A 21,702-nucleotide genomic window follows, 5' to 3' on the forward strand; every position below is an offset into this window, starting at 1 on the left:
CTTAGCCACGAGTTCCCAAACCCACCTTTCTGGCGGTAAGGAACTAACGCCACTCTATGACCAGCATAAGCTGTTGGGGGGTCGGACAGTGGGCTGCACCTCCAGGACAGGACTCAGAAGGTCACCAATGACATGAGGTGAAGCTCCACGAGGCCTGCGATCCTTACCAATATACCAGGTCAGGAAGAAATCGGTTTTCCAAAAACTTCAAAGCACATGCATAAATATACCGAGATCATAAAGACCACAAAAGAAATAATACACTGATCAGAAAACAACAATTCTTTATAAACATGTATAGGCTCTAAATGACCCCTTATAGTTGTATCTACTCATTCCAGAGAATTAGGAGATTCTCTTCCGCAGAACCTACAGAGACCATCCCCAGAGCTTCCAGTTCCCTTGAATGGCCTCCTCTGGACAGAACTCCCAGCGTGAGAGCGGTGACAATTCTCGCAGATTCCCCACACAGCCACGGCCTATATCAAGTCCAGCTGTGAATGAGAAGAACACTTTTAGAAAGGAGCCAGGCCAACCACGGACCGCTGCTTCCCTGGTGAGAAGGAGTTTAACGACAATGGCTCTCTTCACTGGTGGCATACATGGACTAACTCAGTGCTGTTTCAGGAGTTAAAGACCCAGTAAGTGGTCACAACACTGAAGACTTCTCCACAAACAGACTGAAAGTTTGTACTGGAATTAGCTGTCGTGTGAGGCTAAAAGGTGGGAAGTTTCCCCACATGAAGGATGGATACAAAGGCAAGACTGACCCAGCCTCCCAGGCAACCAGACAAGGCGTGAGGAGGTCCAGAAATCCCCCAGATGCCTCTCAGCTGATTTTGTTTACATTAAGTTAATTGACAATATTCAAGAATTAGGCTTTTAAAAGGCTGTTTTTATTTGTCAACCCACACAAATTGCATGCTATATTGCTTATTTTGGTTGAGAGCAATTTCAGTAAATTATGACATTTTGCTACTAAAGGAATGGCCTCACCAGCCCTTTTTCAGTCCTTCACGAGAAAGGATTAAACTGAATGAACAATATAAGTGAAACCAGAGAGCACGGGAATTTCCTTATGAAATTACCTATCTGATTAAATTTATAACGGCAATAAATAATAGTGTAGGGAGCTTCTGGTGTGTCAGCAATTAAAACTCAAATAAGAAACAGGCCTATGATAGGCAGCACTGTGGCTGTATTTACATTCGGACCAGTCCGATCTGGAGAACACCTGGAAGAGATGAAAAGCACTTACTAAATCATCCACGTCACCACCTTCTGCAAATATGGCTGCTGCGTCTTCATTTGGATTTTCTCTAGGGGCCAGAAACTGTGAATACAAAGCCAGGCATGACACCAAAATGACATTTTTGCCTCTCTGGATGGAGGGGACAGTCTGCTGGTGGTGTCACAGGCAGACCTAAGAAGGCTTGCTTAGCAAAGTCTCACTGCAGTGGTCTCAAAGCAGCATCATCTTGATGCATACTCCTTCATTTGGCCCTGGACAAGAGCACCAATTTTTAAGTTGAATAGCTCACATTAATTAGTCACCAAGAGAAAGTTCTTGTGAAGAGGGAGAAAACGACATGGTTTGCCAAGGCAGTGACCCCACCAGAGGGTCCCGTGTCAGGCATTGCGGACATTTCCATTTCTGCTTCCCCAGGGGACTTTTGTGCTCATTAGAGGTAAGAAAAGAACCAAACCTGGGGCTCCTCGGGCCAGTCGGTTAAGTGTCCAACTCTTGATTTCAGCTCAGGTCATGATCCCAGGGTCATGGGATCAAGCTATGAGCTGAGCTTGGAGCCTGCTTAAGATTCTCTCTGTCCCTCTCTCTCTCACTCTCTCTCTCTCTCTCTGCCCCTCTCCCCTGTTCATGCTGTCCCTCTGTCTCTCTCTAAAATAAGGAAAAGAACTAAACTCCCGGAACGATTACGTTTAGTCTCTTTTGAAAGGAGCATAAGAATCAAGTGTGTGAACTCAACAATTAGAATCTCATTCCTCAACTCTATGGAGGACAAAAGGAAGGACTTCCTGTAAATGATGTGAAACACAAAAATGGGTGAGCTTGGGAGGCTGTGCAATTCCTTTCCTGGAAATCCTTCAATTGGTTAGAAAACGTCTGAAAAACAAAGGTGGAGGAGAAAGCTTCTAATGCATGCTTCTGTTCAGCATTAGTATTCTAGACCTGGAACTTCTGAAAGGCAGATGCACAGAAAAGCAAGTGCCCTGAATCGAAGTCTGCAAGGATCTAGGGATGAAATTCAGATTTTAAAAGAATGCTGGGTGCCCTTGAAAATCATCTGAACACTCCTGCTCTCTCCCCGTCCCTCTAGGAGAGAGCAGTGGGGTCTCCTCTCTTCCAGGCAGGCAGTAACTGGGTCTGAGAGCTGGGGTCTGTCATCCACTTATCTAACCCCAGAGGGTGCTCCATCTCCTGGTACCCTAAGTCCCTGAAATGGCCGCAGAGCCAAACCCAGAGGAGCGTTTTTAAAGGTGGGGCCTCCCTCTCCCGCCTGCACTCCTCAAGGCCAGTGTGCATGGAGCATAAGGCCAAAGTCACCCTGAAATATTAGGCTATGTGCAGCAAGTGTCAGGAAGCCAGTGCTGCACATCCTGCCATCCCTCGAGTGCAGAAACTCACACACACGGGTCATAAGACGGCATCGGTGGACACTGTATCTGCAGAACTGGCACCATGGCCATGGCCATGACAGTTTGCTTTTGACTCAGCCTCTGTCCTGGACTTTTTTTCCTCAGTCAAAACCACTCACCACTCATTAACTTCAGTTTTGACTGAGAGACTCAGGAATTTATTCCTTCTCAGGACACTCATGGATCTTTCCATGGCCCTTTGTTGACCTGAAACTGGACCATGTTCAGTGCTGGGCATCAGTGGTATAAGAGATGGGAAATGCTAGCAAAGGGGGATACAGTCTGAAGTAGAACTATAATGGAGCTTCTGTACCATTAATTCTTTTTTATTTATTCTAGTTGATTATTAAGATACCTGAGGGCCAAGTACAGATAAATGACCACCACACGTGTATCTGCATATGGTGTATGTCTAAAGATTAAACTCTGCTCTATCCTAGATTCTAAGAGGTCTAGGATATCCTAGATACCTTAGATTATGATTCTAATTACCATCATTAAAAATGGTTTTTACTTTGTTCCTTGCCTCTCCTATGCATTACCACTTAGCTGCATGATAGTTCTTACATTAGGAATGCATGGCTAAAAGACTTGCCCAGTTTGGGTGAAGAGGGTTAAGAGCAGAGCTGTGTTTTTCCAGAAACCTCTGGGGGGGGGGCACACATCAGCAGCACCTGCCGGACACAGACACGCTCCCAGGGCCCAGCAGTTCCACAGTCCACCATACCCTTTATCACCCTGAGGGACCGGATATGTGGTAGGTACTTGCCAGTCTAGAAAACCCCTAACATTTTCTGGCACATAGCCTCTAAGAGCTCCAAACTCCATCCCTCCTCACCTGCACACCCCCTTTTTATGGTGCAATTACCAGATAGATGAAGGCAGGGCTGTCTGCACAGTACGACTGCAGTGCATACAATTAAACACAAACGGCCCATCGCTGAGACCAGGCCGACCTCCTAGGAAGAGAGGAGCACCAGCAAGCAAACTCTCATTTCCAGCACGTGCTAAGCACCTGCAAGTGATTCTCCTGACAGATCTGCTTCATACTTCTGCGCAAGCGAATGATGGCTAAAAGCCGGGCTGCCATCCATTATCTCCCCAAAGCCCCAGGCAAGGCTGATCCCTTACACATATCACTCCTCTTCATCAGAGTTTTTAACTGCAAGTAATTTGCAGGCTGTGCAGTGTGACGGGAAGCTGGAGATATAGCAGAGAACTCGATGACTGGCCTGCTTTCTCAATAAAAGCAACAGATTCTCTGAACGCAGCAGGAAGGGGCAGGAGCCAACTCTCATCTTCCCGCGTGTTCTTTCCCTCTGCAATGCTGCCAGGTTGAGAATAAATAGAAAGGATACTTGTGTGACACACTCATCCTTCCTCAAACCACCAGGATTCACTTGGGGTTACCAAGAAAGAGTGTCCTTACTTGAAGAGCTTTGTGAAATGGACAAACTGTTGTTTTGCAAGCACACCGAAATACAATCCTGGCCACAGCAGGGAAATGGAGTCAGTAACGTCTGTATGGAAACAACCAGTCTAACCCCTCCATAAGACTAACAACTAATCATCAGCTTGTGCTCAGACCCTGACCAGTCCTGAATTAAACTCACATGGCTTCCAGCGGGCTGACTCCAATACTATCCAGTCCACCCATAATCCAGATGTATAAAAGCATCAGGAAGAACAAGTCTGTTTGCATGTATTTTGTCTAAAAGGACATACATGTGAGTTTATACCCTGTGTATCTTACATCGTGCTACAAAGGCCATATTGCACAGCAGAGAAATCTGGCAACCCGCTGTGGGAGAACATAACCGTAACCCTAGCTAACCTCAGCCTCATGGGCAAGCCGCTTGACCTTTCTATAATTCATTTCCCCCAAAACCAAAAGGGAATACTAGTGCTCGCTCTATCTCACGGGTTGTGGTGGGCCTCAGATGGAAAAAAGTATGCAAACCTACCTTGTCATATGTAGCTTTTATGTTCAGTTCCTAGGAGTGTACCTGATATATGTCCACCAAATGACGTGTATGTACAAGAGCCATAGCGTTTTTATTCATAAGTGCCAAAGTCTGGGAACAATCAAATGCCCACCATGAGGGGAATGGATAAATAAATGATGGTATAACCGTAAAAGGGAGCACAGCTATAACAAAGGATGAACCACTCTAACATCATGGATGAATCATAAAGGTTAAGGACAGGCAAAGCTATGCTCAAGTGACAGGTGTCAGAATAGTGGTTACCCCGGGGACCAGGGGTTTCTGAATGTGAAGGGTACAAAGAGGCTTCTGGGGTAACGTAAATGTTCTATATTTTGATCTGAGTGGTGGGTACCCATATATGTGAATATGTAAGAATTCATCAGGTTGCATATTTAAGCTTTGTGCACTTATTATATGTGTGTTCCACTTCAATAAAAATTTTAAAACTTTATATTAAAAGTATCAAGCTCTAAACAAATGTAAGATAAAACTGTAGTATTTTCCTTACTGCTTTTCTTTGAATTAGCATACGAAACAACTACACCAGAGATTTAAGGCAGAAAAGAAAAGTGGAAAAGAGCAAAGGAAAAATTGTCATGGGGCCAACAGGGGACAGCAGTTAAAGAAAACTGTTCTTAAGAAATGATTCACATATTTTATCTTATAATCCTTCACAAGTTTGGAGATCTCTCATAAACTCACACACAGAAAACTGGGTGTACTCTTGCAAGAGGGGACACGAGCATCTTTCCTGTACGTAGATGTGGCTGGAGGCATGGAGCGGTGGCGCCATGGTGTGGTGGGAAGATGACCATAATGGTTTCCGGGGCTCTAGATTCTACTCAGTTCTGCTAGCCATGAACTTGCTAGGAGACACTAAGCAAGTCAATGTCACCTCTCTAGATGGAGTCTGTAAAATGACCAGATTGCTAAACTCCTATCGTCTATGATGCTAAAGTGGAAAATCAGTAAATGTCAACAACAAAAGAGAAGGCTAGATTAGGCGGCTAAGCAAAGCCATGGGGAGAAATCCTCTTTCCCCTCCGTGCTCTTAGTATGGAGTAAAAAGAATGAAGGACTGGGGCCAGTCCTAGAACTGGACTCTTGGCCAGGGACTTACAAAGAGATCTCAGCCATGTTATTTTACTTCTTGGGGCCCTATGTTTCTTCATCTATGAAATAAGGAGGTTAGACTGGATTAGTATTTTTCAGGTTCTGTTCCTTGAGGTCCTGCGTGTTCTTCTAAGTCCCCCGTGCACGGGTAATCCCAAACTGCCACACTCATTGTCCACCAACTGAGAGGCACCACCCTTCTCTGTTTTATGTATTAGGTTTCCCTGTAAGCGTTACGTTTCAAAAATAAAAACTCCATTAGAAGATCATTAGAATTCTTTCCAGCTGAATGAAATTATACACAACGTAAGCCAACTTCCTCTGCCTTAGTTAAGGATCTGGCTTGTTTTAATTCTTCTAACCCAGGGCTTCCCGACATCATTATTCAACATTTTGGGCCAGAGAATTCTTTTTTTTTTTTTTTAAATTTTTTATTTGAGAGAGAGAGAGAGAGAGAGAGAGAGAGAGCGAGCGAGCAGGGGAGAAGGGCAGAGGGAGAGAAGGAGAATCCTAAGCGGGCTCCACACTCAGTATGGAGCCTGATGCAGGCAGGGCTTAATCCCATGACCTTGGGATCATGACTTGAACTGAGATCGAGACTCGGCTGCTCAACCGACTGAGCCACCCAGGAGCCCTCAGATAATTATTTTATGTTAGAGGGCTGTCCTGTGAACCACAGGATGTTTCCCAGCATCCCTGGCCTCTGCTCACTAGGAGTCAGTAGCACCCATACCCACCATTGTAACCACCAAAATGACTCCAGACAATACCAAATGTCTCTTGGGGAGCAAAATCATTCCTGGTTGAGAACCACTGTTCTAACTCTAACATAGGTTAGCAAGAAGAAACTTATTTAAAAAAAAAAAAAAAAAAAAAAGGAAGTCTTTGATAAAGAAGACAAACTTCAAATGAAGAGTCAGCCTATCCTAACCTTCCACAAGTCCAGGTGTGCTACTGCCGGTGGTCCCAGGGCAAACAACCTCCCAATGCTCCTGGAACGTGCCGGCCGGGCATAAGCTGCACGCCACCCCCCACAGAGCCACGCCTTGAGGGGTGGACATGAGAGCTATCTGAAGGCTCAACAACATCAAATGAGAATGTATGTCTGACAGTCACAAAAGGAAACAGAAAAAGTTAAGTGAAAGACCTGGCAAATTATAGTGACAATAAAAGCAAATGTTGGGGGGAAAGAGGCATCATGTTTATAGTCTAGGCTTCAAAATGAAATGAGAGCTATGAGTGAATTTAAAAGAGAGTGACTATCTAAACTTACATCATGGAAGAACTTTCTATTTCTGGAGCAGGACTGACTTACCTAGATTTCTCAAAGAGTCTTAAAATCTACACTTTTCGAGAATATACCAGAGGGAAATGGCTTTCCTTAAGATATGCAAGTGTAAAGTTAGGGTTTAATTTTCATTTCAAACAGACATCCCATGCAAATCATCAACATTTAATAATAATTTAACAGCTTTCTAACTTTAAGTGACTTATGGTAAGTAACTTGGCAGACTTGAAATGGACTGTGAGGACTGCCCTTCAACCTCTTATAGTCCAGTTTCCTTAAATGATTATTTGGGAAGTGTCCAAACTTAATACTCCCTCTGTAGGCAATATAAATCCTGCAGTGCATAGTCAGAAGAGGCTCCCCCTCCCTGCCCTGCTGCAGTAGGTCTTGGAAACCACAAAAAGCCAGTTTCCCTGAGCCAGGCCCTTCCTCAGTGATTCTCCCCAGTATCTTCTGTATGTGCATTCTCTCTCCCACAAGCAACAAGTGCCATTTAACAACATCTTTAACACAGGAGCACCTGGAGGGCTCGGTCAGTTAGACGGCTGGCTCTTGGTTTCGGCTCAGGTCATGATCTCACGGGTTCGTGAGTTCGAGCCCTGCATCGGGCTCTGCACTGGCTGTGCAGAGCCTGCTTGGGATTCTCTCTCTCTTCTCAAAAAATAAATAAAAAAACTTAAAAAAAAAATTTTTTTTTAATACAAGGATTAAGTTTTCCCCCTGACAAACAAAATGAATGTTTGGGGAACAAAAAGATGGGAAGTTTTCAGAGTTGTCTTAACTCACAACCAACTGCAATCAGCTCTGCTGACACTGAAACCATGTAAGGACAGACAGCGCCCCACACCTAGTCATTAACTGAAATTCCTCTCTGCACCTTAATGATCAGACATTGAGATTCCCCAAGGTTAGGCTCTGTGCCTTTTAAGTTCCAAAGAAGATACTTCATCTGCAGCACAGAACAAGCCTCAGACAACTTGCAAGAAGCACACCATCCCTTCTTAGACTTCTTTCCTCCCTACTATTCTGGATTCACTTAGCCATGACACCTTTGCTTAAGATGCACTGCTGGGAGGGAAACATTCCCTTTTCAGATCTGTGCTTCTCTGCTTTCTTCATTAACAGTAATACGTACTCGGGGCGCCTGGGTGGCGCAGTCGGTTAAGCGTCCGACTTCAGCCAGGTCACGATCTCGCAGTCCGGGAGTTCGAGCCCCGCGTCAGGCTCTGGGCTGATGGCTCAGAGCCTGGAGCCTGTTTCCGATTCTGTGTCTCCCTCTCTCTCTGCCCCTCCCCCGTTCATGCTCTGTCTCTCTCTGTCCCAAAAATAAATAAACGTTGAAAAAAAAAAATTTTTTTTTTTTAAAAATAAAAAACAGTAATACGTACTCAACTCTCACCTGGATGACAGATTTTTTTTTTTTTTTTAATGCAACGATTTGTCTTGACTTACTTTACTTGTTTAGCAAAAGCTGATTGATAAGCCTTCATGCTAAGTGATGGCTAATTTTTTGTGTCAACTGGCTAGGCCACAGTGCCCAGCTACGGTGTGCAAAACACTAGTCTAGATGTTGTTGTGAAGGTGATTAACATTTACAATCAGCTGCCCTGAAATAAAGATTACCCTTGGTAATACTGGGAGGCCTCATCCAATCAATTGAAGGAATTCTGCCTCAAGAGTGTAACACAGAAATCCTGCCTGAATTTCTAGCCTGCTGGCCTGCCTGACAAATTTCAGATTGGCCAGTCCCCACAATTTCATGAGCCAATTCTTCAGAATAAATCTTTCCCCAACCCCCTCCACCCCCCACACACCCATATATCCCATATATATATTCTATTGGTTTGGTCTCTCTGGAGAGCACTGAATGATACACTCTAGTTCAAGGGGGAAATATCATGCCATTGTATAAAGTAACAAACAGAAATCAAACCAAGCAGTTAGGTGACATACTCTTGAGTACGGACATAGTCACAGTACTGACTGTGGTGGAAGAGGGTACAGACCCTGTGGAGCCTCTTTTGAGACAAAAATCAGCATCTTAGGGTATGCTTCTAAAATTTCAGGATCTTACTTCCTGAAAGCAGGGACCGGATATGTTCTTTAACAAAATGCTTTTGCCAGGCAAAGTGCTTAATACAGATTCTAACAGATTCTAACTTCTTTCCCCCCCAAAAAAATACTATGGTTTCTGCCAAATGCCTTTATTGAGTTGAAAATTTAAGGCATTTTTAAATTTGGCCTGAATTTAGCCATAAGATGAAAACTTCCAGCCTTGTTCCTGCCATTCTCTTAACAGATTCCTGTCTGCTAGCCCAGATCAAGCTCTCCCTTAGCGTGTGTTGTTAGTTTTTTGAATCTCTACTATCTTCCTCTGCAACCCTGTAACTGATGGTTTAGGGGCAGGGTGCTGTCTTATCTAGCGCAGTGCCCAGCAGATGGCAGGGGCCAGGCACAGTAACTGACAGCTGCTGGGTGTTGTGCCAGCAGGGCTGGATCAGTCAGGTACTGCAACTGAAGTTAATGTTATGAAACACATACTTGTGAGAAACCCTATTTAATTTTATTAAAATATATTAAAATTTCATGGGGCACCTGGGTGGCTCAGTCAGTTAAGTATCTGACTTTTGATTTTGGCTCAGGTCATGATCCCAGGGCCGTGGGATCCACGCTCAGCGTGGAGCCTGCTTAAGATTCTCTCATTCTCTCTCTCTCTCTCTCTCTCTCTCTCTCTCTCTCCCTTCCTCCCTCCTTCCCTCCCTCTGTCCCTCTCCCTGACTCGTGCTCTCTCCCACACTCAAATAAAAAATTAAAAAAAAAAAAAACCTTAAAAAAAAATTTCACCACAGACCTGAGGTATAATGAAAGATTACTAAACTCAACACTCAATATATTTGATTCATGGCTGAATCAGATACAAACAGGGAGACCCTGGTCTATTTATGTCAATACATGGGGTCTTTTATTAAAAAAACACCTTTGGAATACTTTGTCTTACTCTGGAATACTAGGGTTTCTCTACTGTCTATGTACTACAATCACCTGAGGGGCTTTAAGAACTCAAACCCTGCCCAGGACCTCAATTTCAGACTAACAGAATCTCTGGGGGTGGGGCGTGGTCATTAGTTTTTGGGTTTTTTTTTAAATATTTTTAATTTTTTAATTTTTTTTTGAGAGAGAGTATGTGAGCAGTAGAGGGGGAGAGAAGGAATCTTTTTTTTAATATTTATATTTGAGAGAAAGAGACAGAGACAGAGAGACAGAGAGAGAGAGAGAGAGAAAAAACACATGTGGGGGAGGGGCAGAGAGAGGACAGAGGATCCGAAGCAGGCTCTGTGCTGACAGCAGCAAGCCCGATATGGGGCTCAAACTCATGAACCACGAGATCACGGCCTGAGCCAAAGTCAGATGCTCAACTGACTGAGTGACCCAGGTGCCGCCAGAGAGAGAATCTTAAGCAGCTCGCAAGCTTAGCACAGAGCCCCACACGGGGCTCAATTTCATGATCCTGAGGTTATGACCTGAGCCAAAATCAAGAGTCAGACATTCAACCAACTACGCCACCCAGGTGCCCCCTTCAAATTTCTTAAATAACAGCTCCCTCGGTGACTAATGTGTGGCCATGGTGGGAATCACTGGATGACCTGGATTTCAGAGCCTTTACCAAGGCCCAGAATAAGCTTGGTATGCACTAGGGACTTTAGGAGCTCTAGAGTCAATAAAGCTGCGGTTCCAAGTGAATTCTAGAAGCATTACTGCAGTCTATGGAAAACTGAACGAGTTTACAGTATCAGCCACAAAGATGGGGCAGTTGGAGGAATCTGCCGATTGGCTGTATAAAGAATGGGGACCCTAATTTAGTTACCCTTAAAATTTAAAATCTTCAAGGAAGAATGCACATCCAGAAAATATCCATTACAATAATTCATCTACAGACAGGGTATTATTCCTCAATACCTTTTTGGCTTCTTCAGCTGTGATGGAACTTCCGGGGGCTTCATCTTTGGTGATCAGAGTAATTCCATCTAAAAAGTAATTCACAGAGTGAAATCCAAGTGCAAAGAATCAATCCCAATCATACCTTCCTTTCTACCATGCCGCTCCCATCTTTGCATGGGAGATTTTTAAAACTATACAGGTGCACTTCTCTGTAGGAAATGCAAAACTGTTGTTCCTTGCATCCTATCCTTTCTCCTACTTTGCTTGTGGATGCCGCCTGCCTTATGATGCCTTCCTTGATTAAATCTCTCCTTGAGAATTTTCACATCGCTTTGTTTACACCTTTGAAATGGCTCCCATCACATCTTACCTTGTGTAACTATGTGTACATATTTTCTCTCTCCTAAAACACCACACTTTTCTCCAGGGCAGGGACAGGGTTTTATTCACCTTTATATTCCCCTCAGTGTTGTGCATGGTGTAAGTTCAGTAAATAAATAACCTAATAACTATACTTTGGCCCAAATCCATTAGGTATCCAATATGAGAATCTGCAGACATTTTGACTTCTGGTAATGTTACTGGCTACTGACGGAACAGCAAGAGGCCCAAGGTCGGGAGGAAACATGTTCTTATAATGGTCATGTCTGCCACTTAGCACGTACGTCAATTTTAGCTCAGTGAGAGCAAATCAAGAATAGAAAATCTACCCTTCGGTTCTCTCTTCTTTGTAAGATTTTATCCTGCCTCAAAGAGTTGATGCTATCTTGATACACGTTCAGAAAAGCACATACATGGGGCGCCTGGGTGGCTCAGTCAGTTAAGTGTCTGACTTCAGCTCAGGTCCTGATCTCATGGCTCGTGAGTTCAAGCCCCACATTGGGCTCTGTGCTGACAGCTCAGAGCCTGGAGCCTGGAGCCAGACTTGGATTCTGTGTCTCCCTCTCTCTGTCCCTCCCCGACTCGTGCTCTGACTCAATCTCTCTCTCTCAAAAATAAATAAACATTAAAAAATTGTTTTTAAATAAAAAAGAAAGAAAAGCCCATTTAACATCCATTTGTACCTAGGAATGGCACAGGTCATGTGTATTCTCTCAACAGGAGATAAGCTCTCAGTAAATATGTACCCTGTGTATGTCCTATAAGTTTCTGTTCAGTAAACAATATGCTGGAGGCAATCAATCAATACCAAAAACAATCTCTTTCATCTAGCAGGTCAGCAGCAGAGACACCAAAGTGATCTGAGTAAGCCCCATTCACCACCTATTCTAATGGCTTCTGCTCCCCAGTCTAGAAGCTAAAGGGCTGAAAAATGAACTGTCAGGAAGATAGTTCCTGAGTGATGAGAAGCTGCCATTTGAAGCTGGATAGATAGATCCGCAACTCCTTTTCACAGAATCTGCACAGAAACACAGGTTGAAACTCATCCAAGGGCCCTACTTCAAGTGGAAAGTTTCATAATTTTCAACACGATTGTTTTCATAACAGATATTTTTAACAGGTGATATCTTATACTACCTGAAAAGAAAATCAAGTTCTGAAAGAAAATCAAGTCAGGTTAAAAAAAAAAGGGCAAAGTGCACGAAGGAAATCAAACATCAGGCCTAACACTGGAAGAGTGTGTGCTGTCTTCTTTCTGAGATTAGTCTGCACCAGTCCAATGTGAGGGAGCGGCTGTGGTGCATGAAGATGCTGGTCTGCTGGAGTAGAAAGGCCAAGAACATGTTAATGAAAGGCCACAGGAGAGCAAACTGTGGGTGAGGTCAATGAGAGTGCTGTGGATCCGGCAGGATGGACAGGACGGAAGGGTCTAAGCATCTGAGAAAGGGGGCAGTGTTTGCCCACGTGGTTTCTTCCAACAAACAGCAAGGTACCATCTGAGAAATGGGCCATGCTGCACACAGCTGAAGACAGGACTTGCGTGTTGACTTATTATTTATCACTTTTTATTTATGCTTATTAAGCAAGGTTTTTCATTCACTGGATACTGAGCATTTCCCAAATCCACATGGAAAGTCATCAGGTTGCCACATAACACATCAGACAATGTAATTTACATTTATATTTAGAAAAAACAGCATACATGTTTGGAGCAAATGACAAAAGACACCTTACCCTGAATGACAATGTCCCAGAAATGCTTTAATTGTTTAATTTCCACTTTCTCTCGAAGGGCTTTCAGGAAATTGTTAAAGCACTGCTCTTCCGAAACCTGGAGGCATGGGGGGGGTAGAGGGGCATCAGGTTGGAGCAAACACGGAGACAAGTCCTTCCCAGGACAAAGTGCTATATATACTGAAACCACCATTATTTATAAGAAAAATATGTCATGTTCTTCTTTGGTGAAATGGGAAATGGGGTATGGCATTTCGAATTTCAGCTTTGTTCACTGGGAACCAGGAATCTTTCCATCTGTGGACGGTACAGAACTCCGTAGGGCCACACAGGTTTTTTGGTGGCCTGGTACTTTGCTTTTTGACCTTTCATATAGACAAATTCAAACAAAAATAGGATGATGCCATCAATGCTCATATACCCATCACCCAGCCTCAACACCTGTCGACTTAGCCAATCTTGTCCCATCTGTACTCCTACCTTCTCCTTCAACCCAGGGGTTGTTTGGAAGCAAACGTCAAGCATATTACATCATCTATAAATATTTCTGTATGCGGTATCTAAAATATAGAGAGGGACTCTTTTTAAAAAAAAATACCGAAAAATTAGGAGTAAATAACCAGTCAGTAGTCACATCTTCCCATTTATAAAACCTTTTTTCTTTTTTTAAATTTTTTTTTTTTTTATTAACGTTTGTTCATTTTTGAGACAGAGAGAGACAGAGCACGAATGGGGGAAGGTCAGAGAGAGAGAGGGAGACACAGAATCCAAAGCAGGCTCCAGGCTCTGAGCTGTCAGCACAGAGCCCGACGCGGGGCTCGAACTCATGGACCGCGAGATCATGACCTGAGCCGAAGTCGGCCGCTTAACCGACTGAGCCACCCAGGCGCCCTAAAACCTTTTTTCTTTTAGTGTGTCTGTGTATTTTGCAGTTCTGCAGCTAAAAAAGGTCTTTACATTTAGAGTGGCTGATGGGTCTCTGAGTCTCTTTGGATGCTCCTTCATCTCTCCCTCACTTTAAAAACACAATCTTTTATTTCTTAAGAAAGAAAGCCAGTGACCTGGTACTTTCAAGGGTGCGTAGTGACAATGGTGCTCAGAAGTGTTACTGGGTGCTCCGCCTGCCTGGGGGCAGTGCCAGGAAAGCAATGTTTTCATCACCTTTTCCCACGTTACCAGACCCTCCTCCACCTGGGGCATCCTTAGTCTCATATGGACTCCACTTTGCCCTAATTTTGTCTTTTATCTGTAGGGCACTGGATCACCTACTCCTGAATCTTCTAATTTTAACAATTTTCTCATTTTCGTATCATTCTTTGTTAAGTACCTAAACAATTCAGGAATTAATCTGTTCACTCACTCAGCAAATATTTAATAAGCATCCATATAAGCACTAATATACACTGCAACTACATCTATTTTAAAAATACACTTTCTAATTTGAACTTGCTCACTCTTGCCTAGAGTTTCTGTATAAAAGCCTAGAAACAATTTGGAAAATTTTTACAATGGTTTTTCAAAATTCCTAATAAAACAAACAAACAAAAAAAACCCACACAAAAAGTGGGGTGTGCTAGTAAGTGAATTAACTTTCAGTGTTTTTCATTTTTCCTGGCATTCCAGATCCCTACTCCTGTCTTCATAAAATCCTTCTCAATAATCCTACCAATATATATTTTCCATCAGTTTCTTTAAAACAGTTAACTGGTCCTTTAATGAGTGGGCCATGAGAGGTTACAGTGGAAATTTTCCTGGTTCCCTAAATAGGAGTCATGCAGCATGGACTTCACCGTAATAAAAAGCTAATTCTCAGGGACTAAGCATCGCATTCACCACACACATCTTTGTGCCCCCTCAGAAATGACGGCCAGAGTAAAATGACTCAGTCATTTCTGCGTCTCTTGGCAAACACTGCTATTCTCAGTGAGGACAGTTATTTCCAAAAGGCCGTGCTTGCTTGTGGGGCGCTGTGTCCCCTGTGATGGTGGCCAACTGTTTAGGAAGAGGAAGACAGGTGAGGACAGCGTTACCTGAATGGCTTCTTCCCGGAACACTGTGATGCAGTCCATGCTCTTCATAAAATACGGTGTTTCATTAGTATCCAAAAACTGCTCGATCTGATTTATTAGCTGGCGACTTGCTAAAACATAAGACAATAAATTCATTTTCCTCATTTTGAGCAATGCTTGTTAGAGAGAGTGCCTGTAAGTACGTATTATGGCTCCAGGGCCTCATGGCCAGTATGCACAAAAGCTATTCTTTGAGAGAGGCTGGATGGGATGGGGGAGAGGAGATGCAGAATGCTGATTCTGAAAGTCTGTATTTCAAAGTCTGGGTAATACTTAATGATATCTGTCAAGAAATAAAATTTAATTTCTAAAATGCTTAGAATTACAGCTAAATGTTCTTATGGTACAAACACTAAATTTTTTTTAATTGTTGCTTTTTATCACCACCCCCCCCCCGAATTTAGGGGCCATTTGGGCAGTTCCCAGCTATCTTTCCTGGTATGTTCACAGAACATAGACCCTCCAGTCCCTCCCCCAATTCCACCCACGATAAATGTCAAACAGTGCCAGACAGTGAAGGGTAATGAGCCAGGGACGCCTCGTCTTCTACCAATTGCAGGTCAAATTAGAAAAGATCAGCCCTCGTCTTAATTTAATAATATCCCTTTAGAATGAGAAATCCCTGCTATGTTATCTTCTGCCCTTAGCCGAACTTGAATATTCTCTGTTGCTCAGCACCCTACAAGCCATGAATACTTAATAAACAGTAACTGTCAGCAAGCAAGTCATAAATTTTACAGAAAGAGGAAATACGTTAACAATGTTACCGTTTGTCAGATAGGCTGCAACTTGAGGCTTTCTCACAAACAAACAAACATTTTTTAATATGAAAAAAAAAAACAGAGGAAAACAGAAACATAAAGTCATCAGGGGATATAAGTCGCTGAGCAGACTCAAATGGCCTCTTATGACTGGTGGCTGGCGTAGAACAAACCAAGAAGTACACAGTGATGGCACAAAGGCTCACTCTCACTTGTGCCCTGAAACCACTCACCGGCGGGCTGGGCTGGCAATTTATGCTGAACGGTCAAGGTGCTCTGAGACTGCACGCTGCCACAATCACAGCCTCACAACTGTGAGCAACAAGAGTTGTGAACGGCTATGTACACAAACACTAATGAGAGCGTGCTTTCAAGGCTTGTCTATGAAGGCTTGAGGTCACTAACTGAATTACAGTGACCAGAGCACTGCTCCATGCCCTATGAAAGACATGAAACTCAGTGCCATCAACGTATTTCCTAAGGGACCTACAGCATATGGAAAGGATTAAAAAAATGGACAAAGTGTTTCCTGATACAATAATTATGCAACAAGAGAAAAATATTCCCAGTAACCATTTCACCTCTTCCGCCAACTAGGAGATTATGATCTCTATTATAATAAAGTACTTTACAAACTTGAGGGATTAGAGAAACACTTCTCTGCAATTTCTGAAATCTTTACCAATGTATCCCACAGCAGTGGATTAATACCCAACAATTCAAAGGAGCAAAAGGATATTTGGATGGGTCTTTTTGAACAAGGTAAATAATACAGCCCTGATTAATAGAGCAGAAAACCAACAAGGAACTCAAAACAACACAAGTTATCTCCTTTTTCAGCCTGGAAAGGCAAAGTAACAGAAGTGTTTGATAGTTCCTATACCATTTACAGCAGTCTGCTTGCTCTGATAAAAATGACATAAAGTTCACTCAGAGTTACGTATCTAGGCACAAATAAGAGCCTTCAAAGGCCAGAGGTAGTAATCCTCAGAGACTCAATGTCTCTCATTTCTTCTGAAATGAGGAACAGGGGCCTTAGCGAGCTATGATGTCAATGTTTCTCTGCCTGATGTAGGAATTATTTTCATTAATTTAACCTAATATATATTTACTGTATAAGTGTTATAGGTAAGACTCTAGAGTGTGTTCTGTGGAAGACACAATCAAATTGAAGATAAAGTCCTTGCCTTTGAGGACTCTACAGTCTAATGGGGACACAACACATATATAAAAATAATAGGAGGTAAATGCGAAGAGGACTATGACTGGTATGGAAATATATCAGCTGATGTGAATTTTTAAAAATCTTTGGTGACTAATTAAAAGAAACTTTCATGAAGTGAGATGGCTTTTTTGCTGGGCAATGAAAAGCAGAATTTGGCCATGATACAGCAGAAAACAGAATGAGCCCAAGTATGAAGAGAGGTGGGAAAGCATAGGGTATGTCTGAAGAGAAGGAAATGGTCCAACACATGGAGTCCAGACAGGAAGAGGGGAAGAAAAAGGAGGAAGAATCAGCTAGGGGAAGGTTGGAGGATAGGTGGTCCAAGACAAAAGTACATGTGAGGGTCCTGAGGCAGGACAGTGCTTGAGTCTGTAACAAGTGTAGGGGAGAAGAGTTCAAGACCAAGCCTTTAAGGAGCTGCAACATTTAGAGCTCGGAGAGAGAAAAGGGAGCTGACAGAGGAGGCTAAGGAGTGGTGAGGGGGACAGTGAAAACCAGGAGGGTACGGTGTCACAGATGCTAAGAGATTAAAGAGGAGAGCTGTCTGCCGTGTCCAAACTTATTCTATAAAGACTGCAAGAAAAAGAGTATAAAAAGCACAAGGGATTAGGTACTGAAGCTTAGGGAGTCCTTAAACCCGGGAGTCCATGTATCAACTAAATATGGACTGAACTGCTTTGCAAAAAACACAGCTTCTTGACCCATTTTATCTTGACATAAGATGGAACACGCATACACAGAGTTGCTATCTTATAGAAAAAAGTATTCAAGAGACTAAAATAAAGCAAAAGCAAAAGCCAACAATCCATTTGCAGTAACGATACAGGAAAGAAGGGATATAAAGAAAAGGAAGTAGGAGTCTCAATACCTAGTTTTTGTTTAAGAATGAAGTTCTTAATGTACTTGTGGGCCTATGTGGATTGGGTTTTCTTATTTACATGTTAGACTGTCCTGCCTTTTCCTCCAGGAACTTCAGGAACACAGGGAGATAAACATACCCAAACTTGCAATAAATCCAGTGAATACAAAGAATCAGATTTTGCCCTTCTAGGCATCATCAGTTCCATGGCCTGTGCATCTGGCCCACGATTACGAGTTCTTTCCTTCTATCCAGACCATTTTGTGGTTCACTGACTATAATGAACCATTTAACACCAGCAAATAGCTGCGCTGGATGATGCTTTAACATACTGAGTATGAGAACAGGATGGGGACATCATTGGACAAGAGATTCACTCCCCTTCCAAAGGTTGGTGGCACTTCACATTTTCCTACCATTTTTAATAGAATGCAGAAATGGCTGACAAAAATAATTCTATTTTGGCTAGATGATGCTTTTGAAGTTCCTGTGCTCCCTGCACCACATAAGGAAAATGTGCATCATCAGGGTGCTCCTCTCTGCTTTTACATCAATTACAGGGTATGGAATGGCCTGTCAGTCTTCATACTCAGGAAATCAGAGCCCCAATTTAATTCACCAAAATGCTTTCCAGAATTAGTCAGAGGCTCAATAATACTCATTAGTAGCCAATATAAAGGATGGCCATTGAAAGGGCCATCCATCTTAGACAAAGGTCGTCATTTATTTCAAGGAGTACTCAAAATCAAAATGTTCTAGATTCTGAGGTTTAAACATGGGCATTATATATTAAGCCAGCATCTTACATAAGTACAGACTGATGATCCACAAAATTAGTCTCAATAATACTTCACTGTTACATTAAAAATGCAATCCAGATACAAAAGTGTTACATATGGGGGAAAAAAAACCAGTTTTGTTGTTGTTTTTTTTTTAAATCTGAAACGTATGTTCTCCTTCTCCAGAGAAAATATTCAACATGACCCCAAATCCCCGAAATTGAATCACCTCCCTTCTTAATGTACAGTCACATGGGCCCAAATACCCAGGGCCATGTGCTTGTCAGCCCCTGACTTGACATCTGCTTACTACCTCTGTTCTCTATAAAGATGTTTCCCACAGAGTGAAAGAAAGTCATTTATTGTGGGTTTTTTCCCCTTCACCGGACAGAGCTAAAAAAGCAGTAGGATCACTCATCTGTCACACATTATATATAAAGGACTGTAAAACCATCTCAAATGATTTTGCTCAACCCAGGCATCATTCAGGATGTTTCTCAATTCAATCCTTACTATCTCAATGCCTCATGTGAATTTTACTTATTAAAGGGGTGCACATTTTACAGAAGTCGGCAGTTAATTTATTTTTAAATGCTGAGAACAGATTTACACAGTCAATGACAGTGGCATCTTTATAAAACAAATTTAAAAAGTAATACAAATTAAGCACTTAAATAAGTATATGGTCAGGTCAGTAATTAAGAGAATAAAAGAATGATATCTATCAGCAAATAAAACTCAAAGCAAGTAGTCCAGTCTGTTGCCAATTAAACCCACACATAAATACAATCACCATTTTAAGCCAGAAACTTGCAAGAAACATTTGCCTGATAAGAAAAGGAGTCTGTGTTTTAATACAGGCAACTGAAACTGAAACGGACCACCAATAGGCTTCCTTTTGTCTCTTTACTATAGGATACAAATTGGTCATTGTGGGTAGAGTCTATGTGTCTGTCAGGGTCCAACCAGAAGAAGAGACATCACTGGATACTTCACAAAGGAAATTTAAGGCCGGCAACTGTTACACAGGTGACCAGAAGCTGTAAAGCCAGCTGCGAATGGTGCTGTAACCCAGAAATCAGTAACAGCAAGGAGCCCTTAGCACCCGTGGTAGTGCTGGGTGGCAGGAAGAAAAGAGAAGACAGGGGTGTAACAAGTAAATCTCAGGAGCCTGTCCTATGGGAGGTGAAGCCAAGGACTGGCCATGCTGCCCAACACAGGGAGAAATACCCCGGTTTCTCCCTCCCGCCTTGCTTCCCACCAATTTCCCACCAGGGTCTCCTATTGGCTGAACCCTGTAGGAAGTCAGTAGACATGGAAGCTGGGAAAGGCAACCCGCGAGGGGCTGGCTCTGTTCCCCCAACTCCCAGATCTTGTGCGCACAGGGGAAGGATGAGGAGTGGGTCTAGGGGCCATCCGACACAGGGTTACTAGGAACCCATAGAGGAGGATGCCCCAATTATGCACTGGATGTTTCCTGGAGACACAAAATTAATACAGTATTCTTTAAATAATAAAGGAAGGTAAAACGTACAGGCTTTTTTTCTTTCCTTCTTTCTAGTGAGAGAGGATACGATGAAATTCAATTGAAAGTTATTGAAAAAGTTCCTAAGTATATTTAAAGCTTTTCCCAATCCATACATATATGTGTGTGTGTGTGTGTGTGTGTGTGTGTGTATATATATATATGTATATATATATATGTATATATATACATATAAAGCATATTTCTACAAAAAATTATACATACACACACAAAAACAGATTTTCACTTCTACTTGAAACATCTTTAGAGCTACATACATTTCCTTGTACTTCAGGTTTAACACGGTGAAACACAGCAAAAAGCTCCACACAGCTGTGTGGCCCGTGACAACAAACCAGAGGAACTGGTGGTGACAACCCCTCCCTGTCTCTGTCCTTTCACAGAAGTCAAAGGCACTTCTGAAAAGTACAAAAAAAGGAATCCTAAACATTTTTCCTCTAAATGACAAGAGATACGCTGATTTATTTCTTAAATGTCCTTTCTGCCTTTATTTCTAAAAGAGATTGGATCTAAGACCCCAGGCAGAATTTGCTCTGAATGTTTATGCTCCTTGGCTTGTTAGGTCTGGCATTCCTGTTTTTAGTTTTGTGGTCTTTCTTTTTTTCTTTTTTTTGAGAGAGAAAGAGAGAGAGAGGTATAGAGACAAAGAAGAAGAGAATCTCAAACAGGTTCCCTGCTCAGCATAGAGCCCAACACAGGGCTTGATCCCACGACGCTGGGATCATGACCATCATCGATCTCACAATCCCAGGATCGTGACTGGAGCTGAAATCAAGAGTTGGACACTCAACTGACTGAGCCACCCCGGTGTTCTAATGAAGTATTTTTGGTGGGGAGAATGAAATCACTGAGTGGCAACAAAAGAAACTGAAAACTAGGAAAAAAGTATAAGCTTTATGAACCTGAAAATGACTTTCAAATGTCTTATTATTTTTTTTAATGTTCATTTATTTTTGAGGGGGGGAGGGGCAGAGAGAGAGAGAGAGAGAGACAGAGAGAGAGAATCTCAAGCAGGCTCTGTGCTGAACAGCACCAGTTGGACTCAGGGCTCAGTCCCACGAACCATGACAGCATAACCTGAGCCTAAATGAAGAGTCAGATGCTTAACTGACTGAGCCACCCAGGCGCCTCTCAAAGGTCTTATTTTTAAGCAGCTGGGCTGTGGAGTAGACACAGCTCTGTACTGCTCTTTGCCTCCTCCCTGTCCTTCCCCATGTTAGAAACTGTTCTACCAGACTGTTGGCCCCAGCATTCCTCACGGAGCAAGCAGAAGAAGTTGCCTGCCTCCCTTTTAAGAGCAGAAACAGTCGGTGGACCCGACACAAAGACCACGACAGCCACAGTATTACGCATGACCAGTGGCAC

General features: G+C 42.8%; 1 protein-coding gene across 1 annotated transcript in view; it reads right to left on the reverse strand.

The window, feature by feature from the left end:
• Nucleotides 1-267: 267 nt before the first annotated feature.
• The window catches only part of XRCC5 (X-ray repair cross complementing 5), a 91,503-nt gene continuing 70,068 nt past the window's right edge, over nucleotides 268-21,702 (reverse strand). Inside the window, exons 17-21 of the mRNA XM_047083864.1 lie at nucleotides 15,129-15,238; nucleotides 13,099-13,195; nucleotides 11,002-11,069; nucleotides 1,259-1,333; nucleotides 268-494 (exon numbers count right to left, since the gene is read on the reverse strand). Of these exons, the coding sequence (XP_046939820.1) occupies nucleotides 480-494; nucleotides 1,259-1,333; nucleotides 11,002-11,069; nucleotides 13,099-13,195; nucleotides 15,129-15,238 (365 nt within the window). The 3' untranslated portion in view covers nucleotides 268-479. The remainder of the gene's footprint in view (nucleotides 495-1,258; nucleotides 1,334-11,001; nucleotides 11,070-13,098; nucleotides 13,196-15,128; nucleotides 15,239-21,702) is intronic.

This window comes from Lynx rufus, unplaced genomic scaffold (genome assembly GCF_022079265.1).
Source record: "Lynx rufus isolate CCGP_SWC_20201006 ecotype Redwood Valley unplaced genomic scaffold, mLynRuf1.p SCAF_2, whole genome shotgun sequence".
NCBI classification, from domain to species: Eukaryota; Metazoa; Chordata; class Mammalia; order Carnivora; family Felidae; genus Lynx; species Lynx rufus.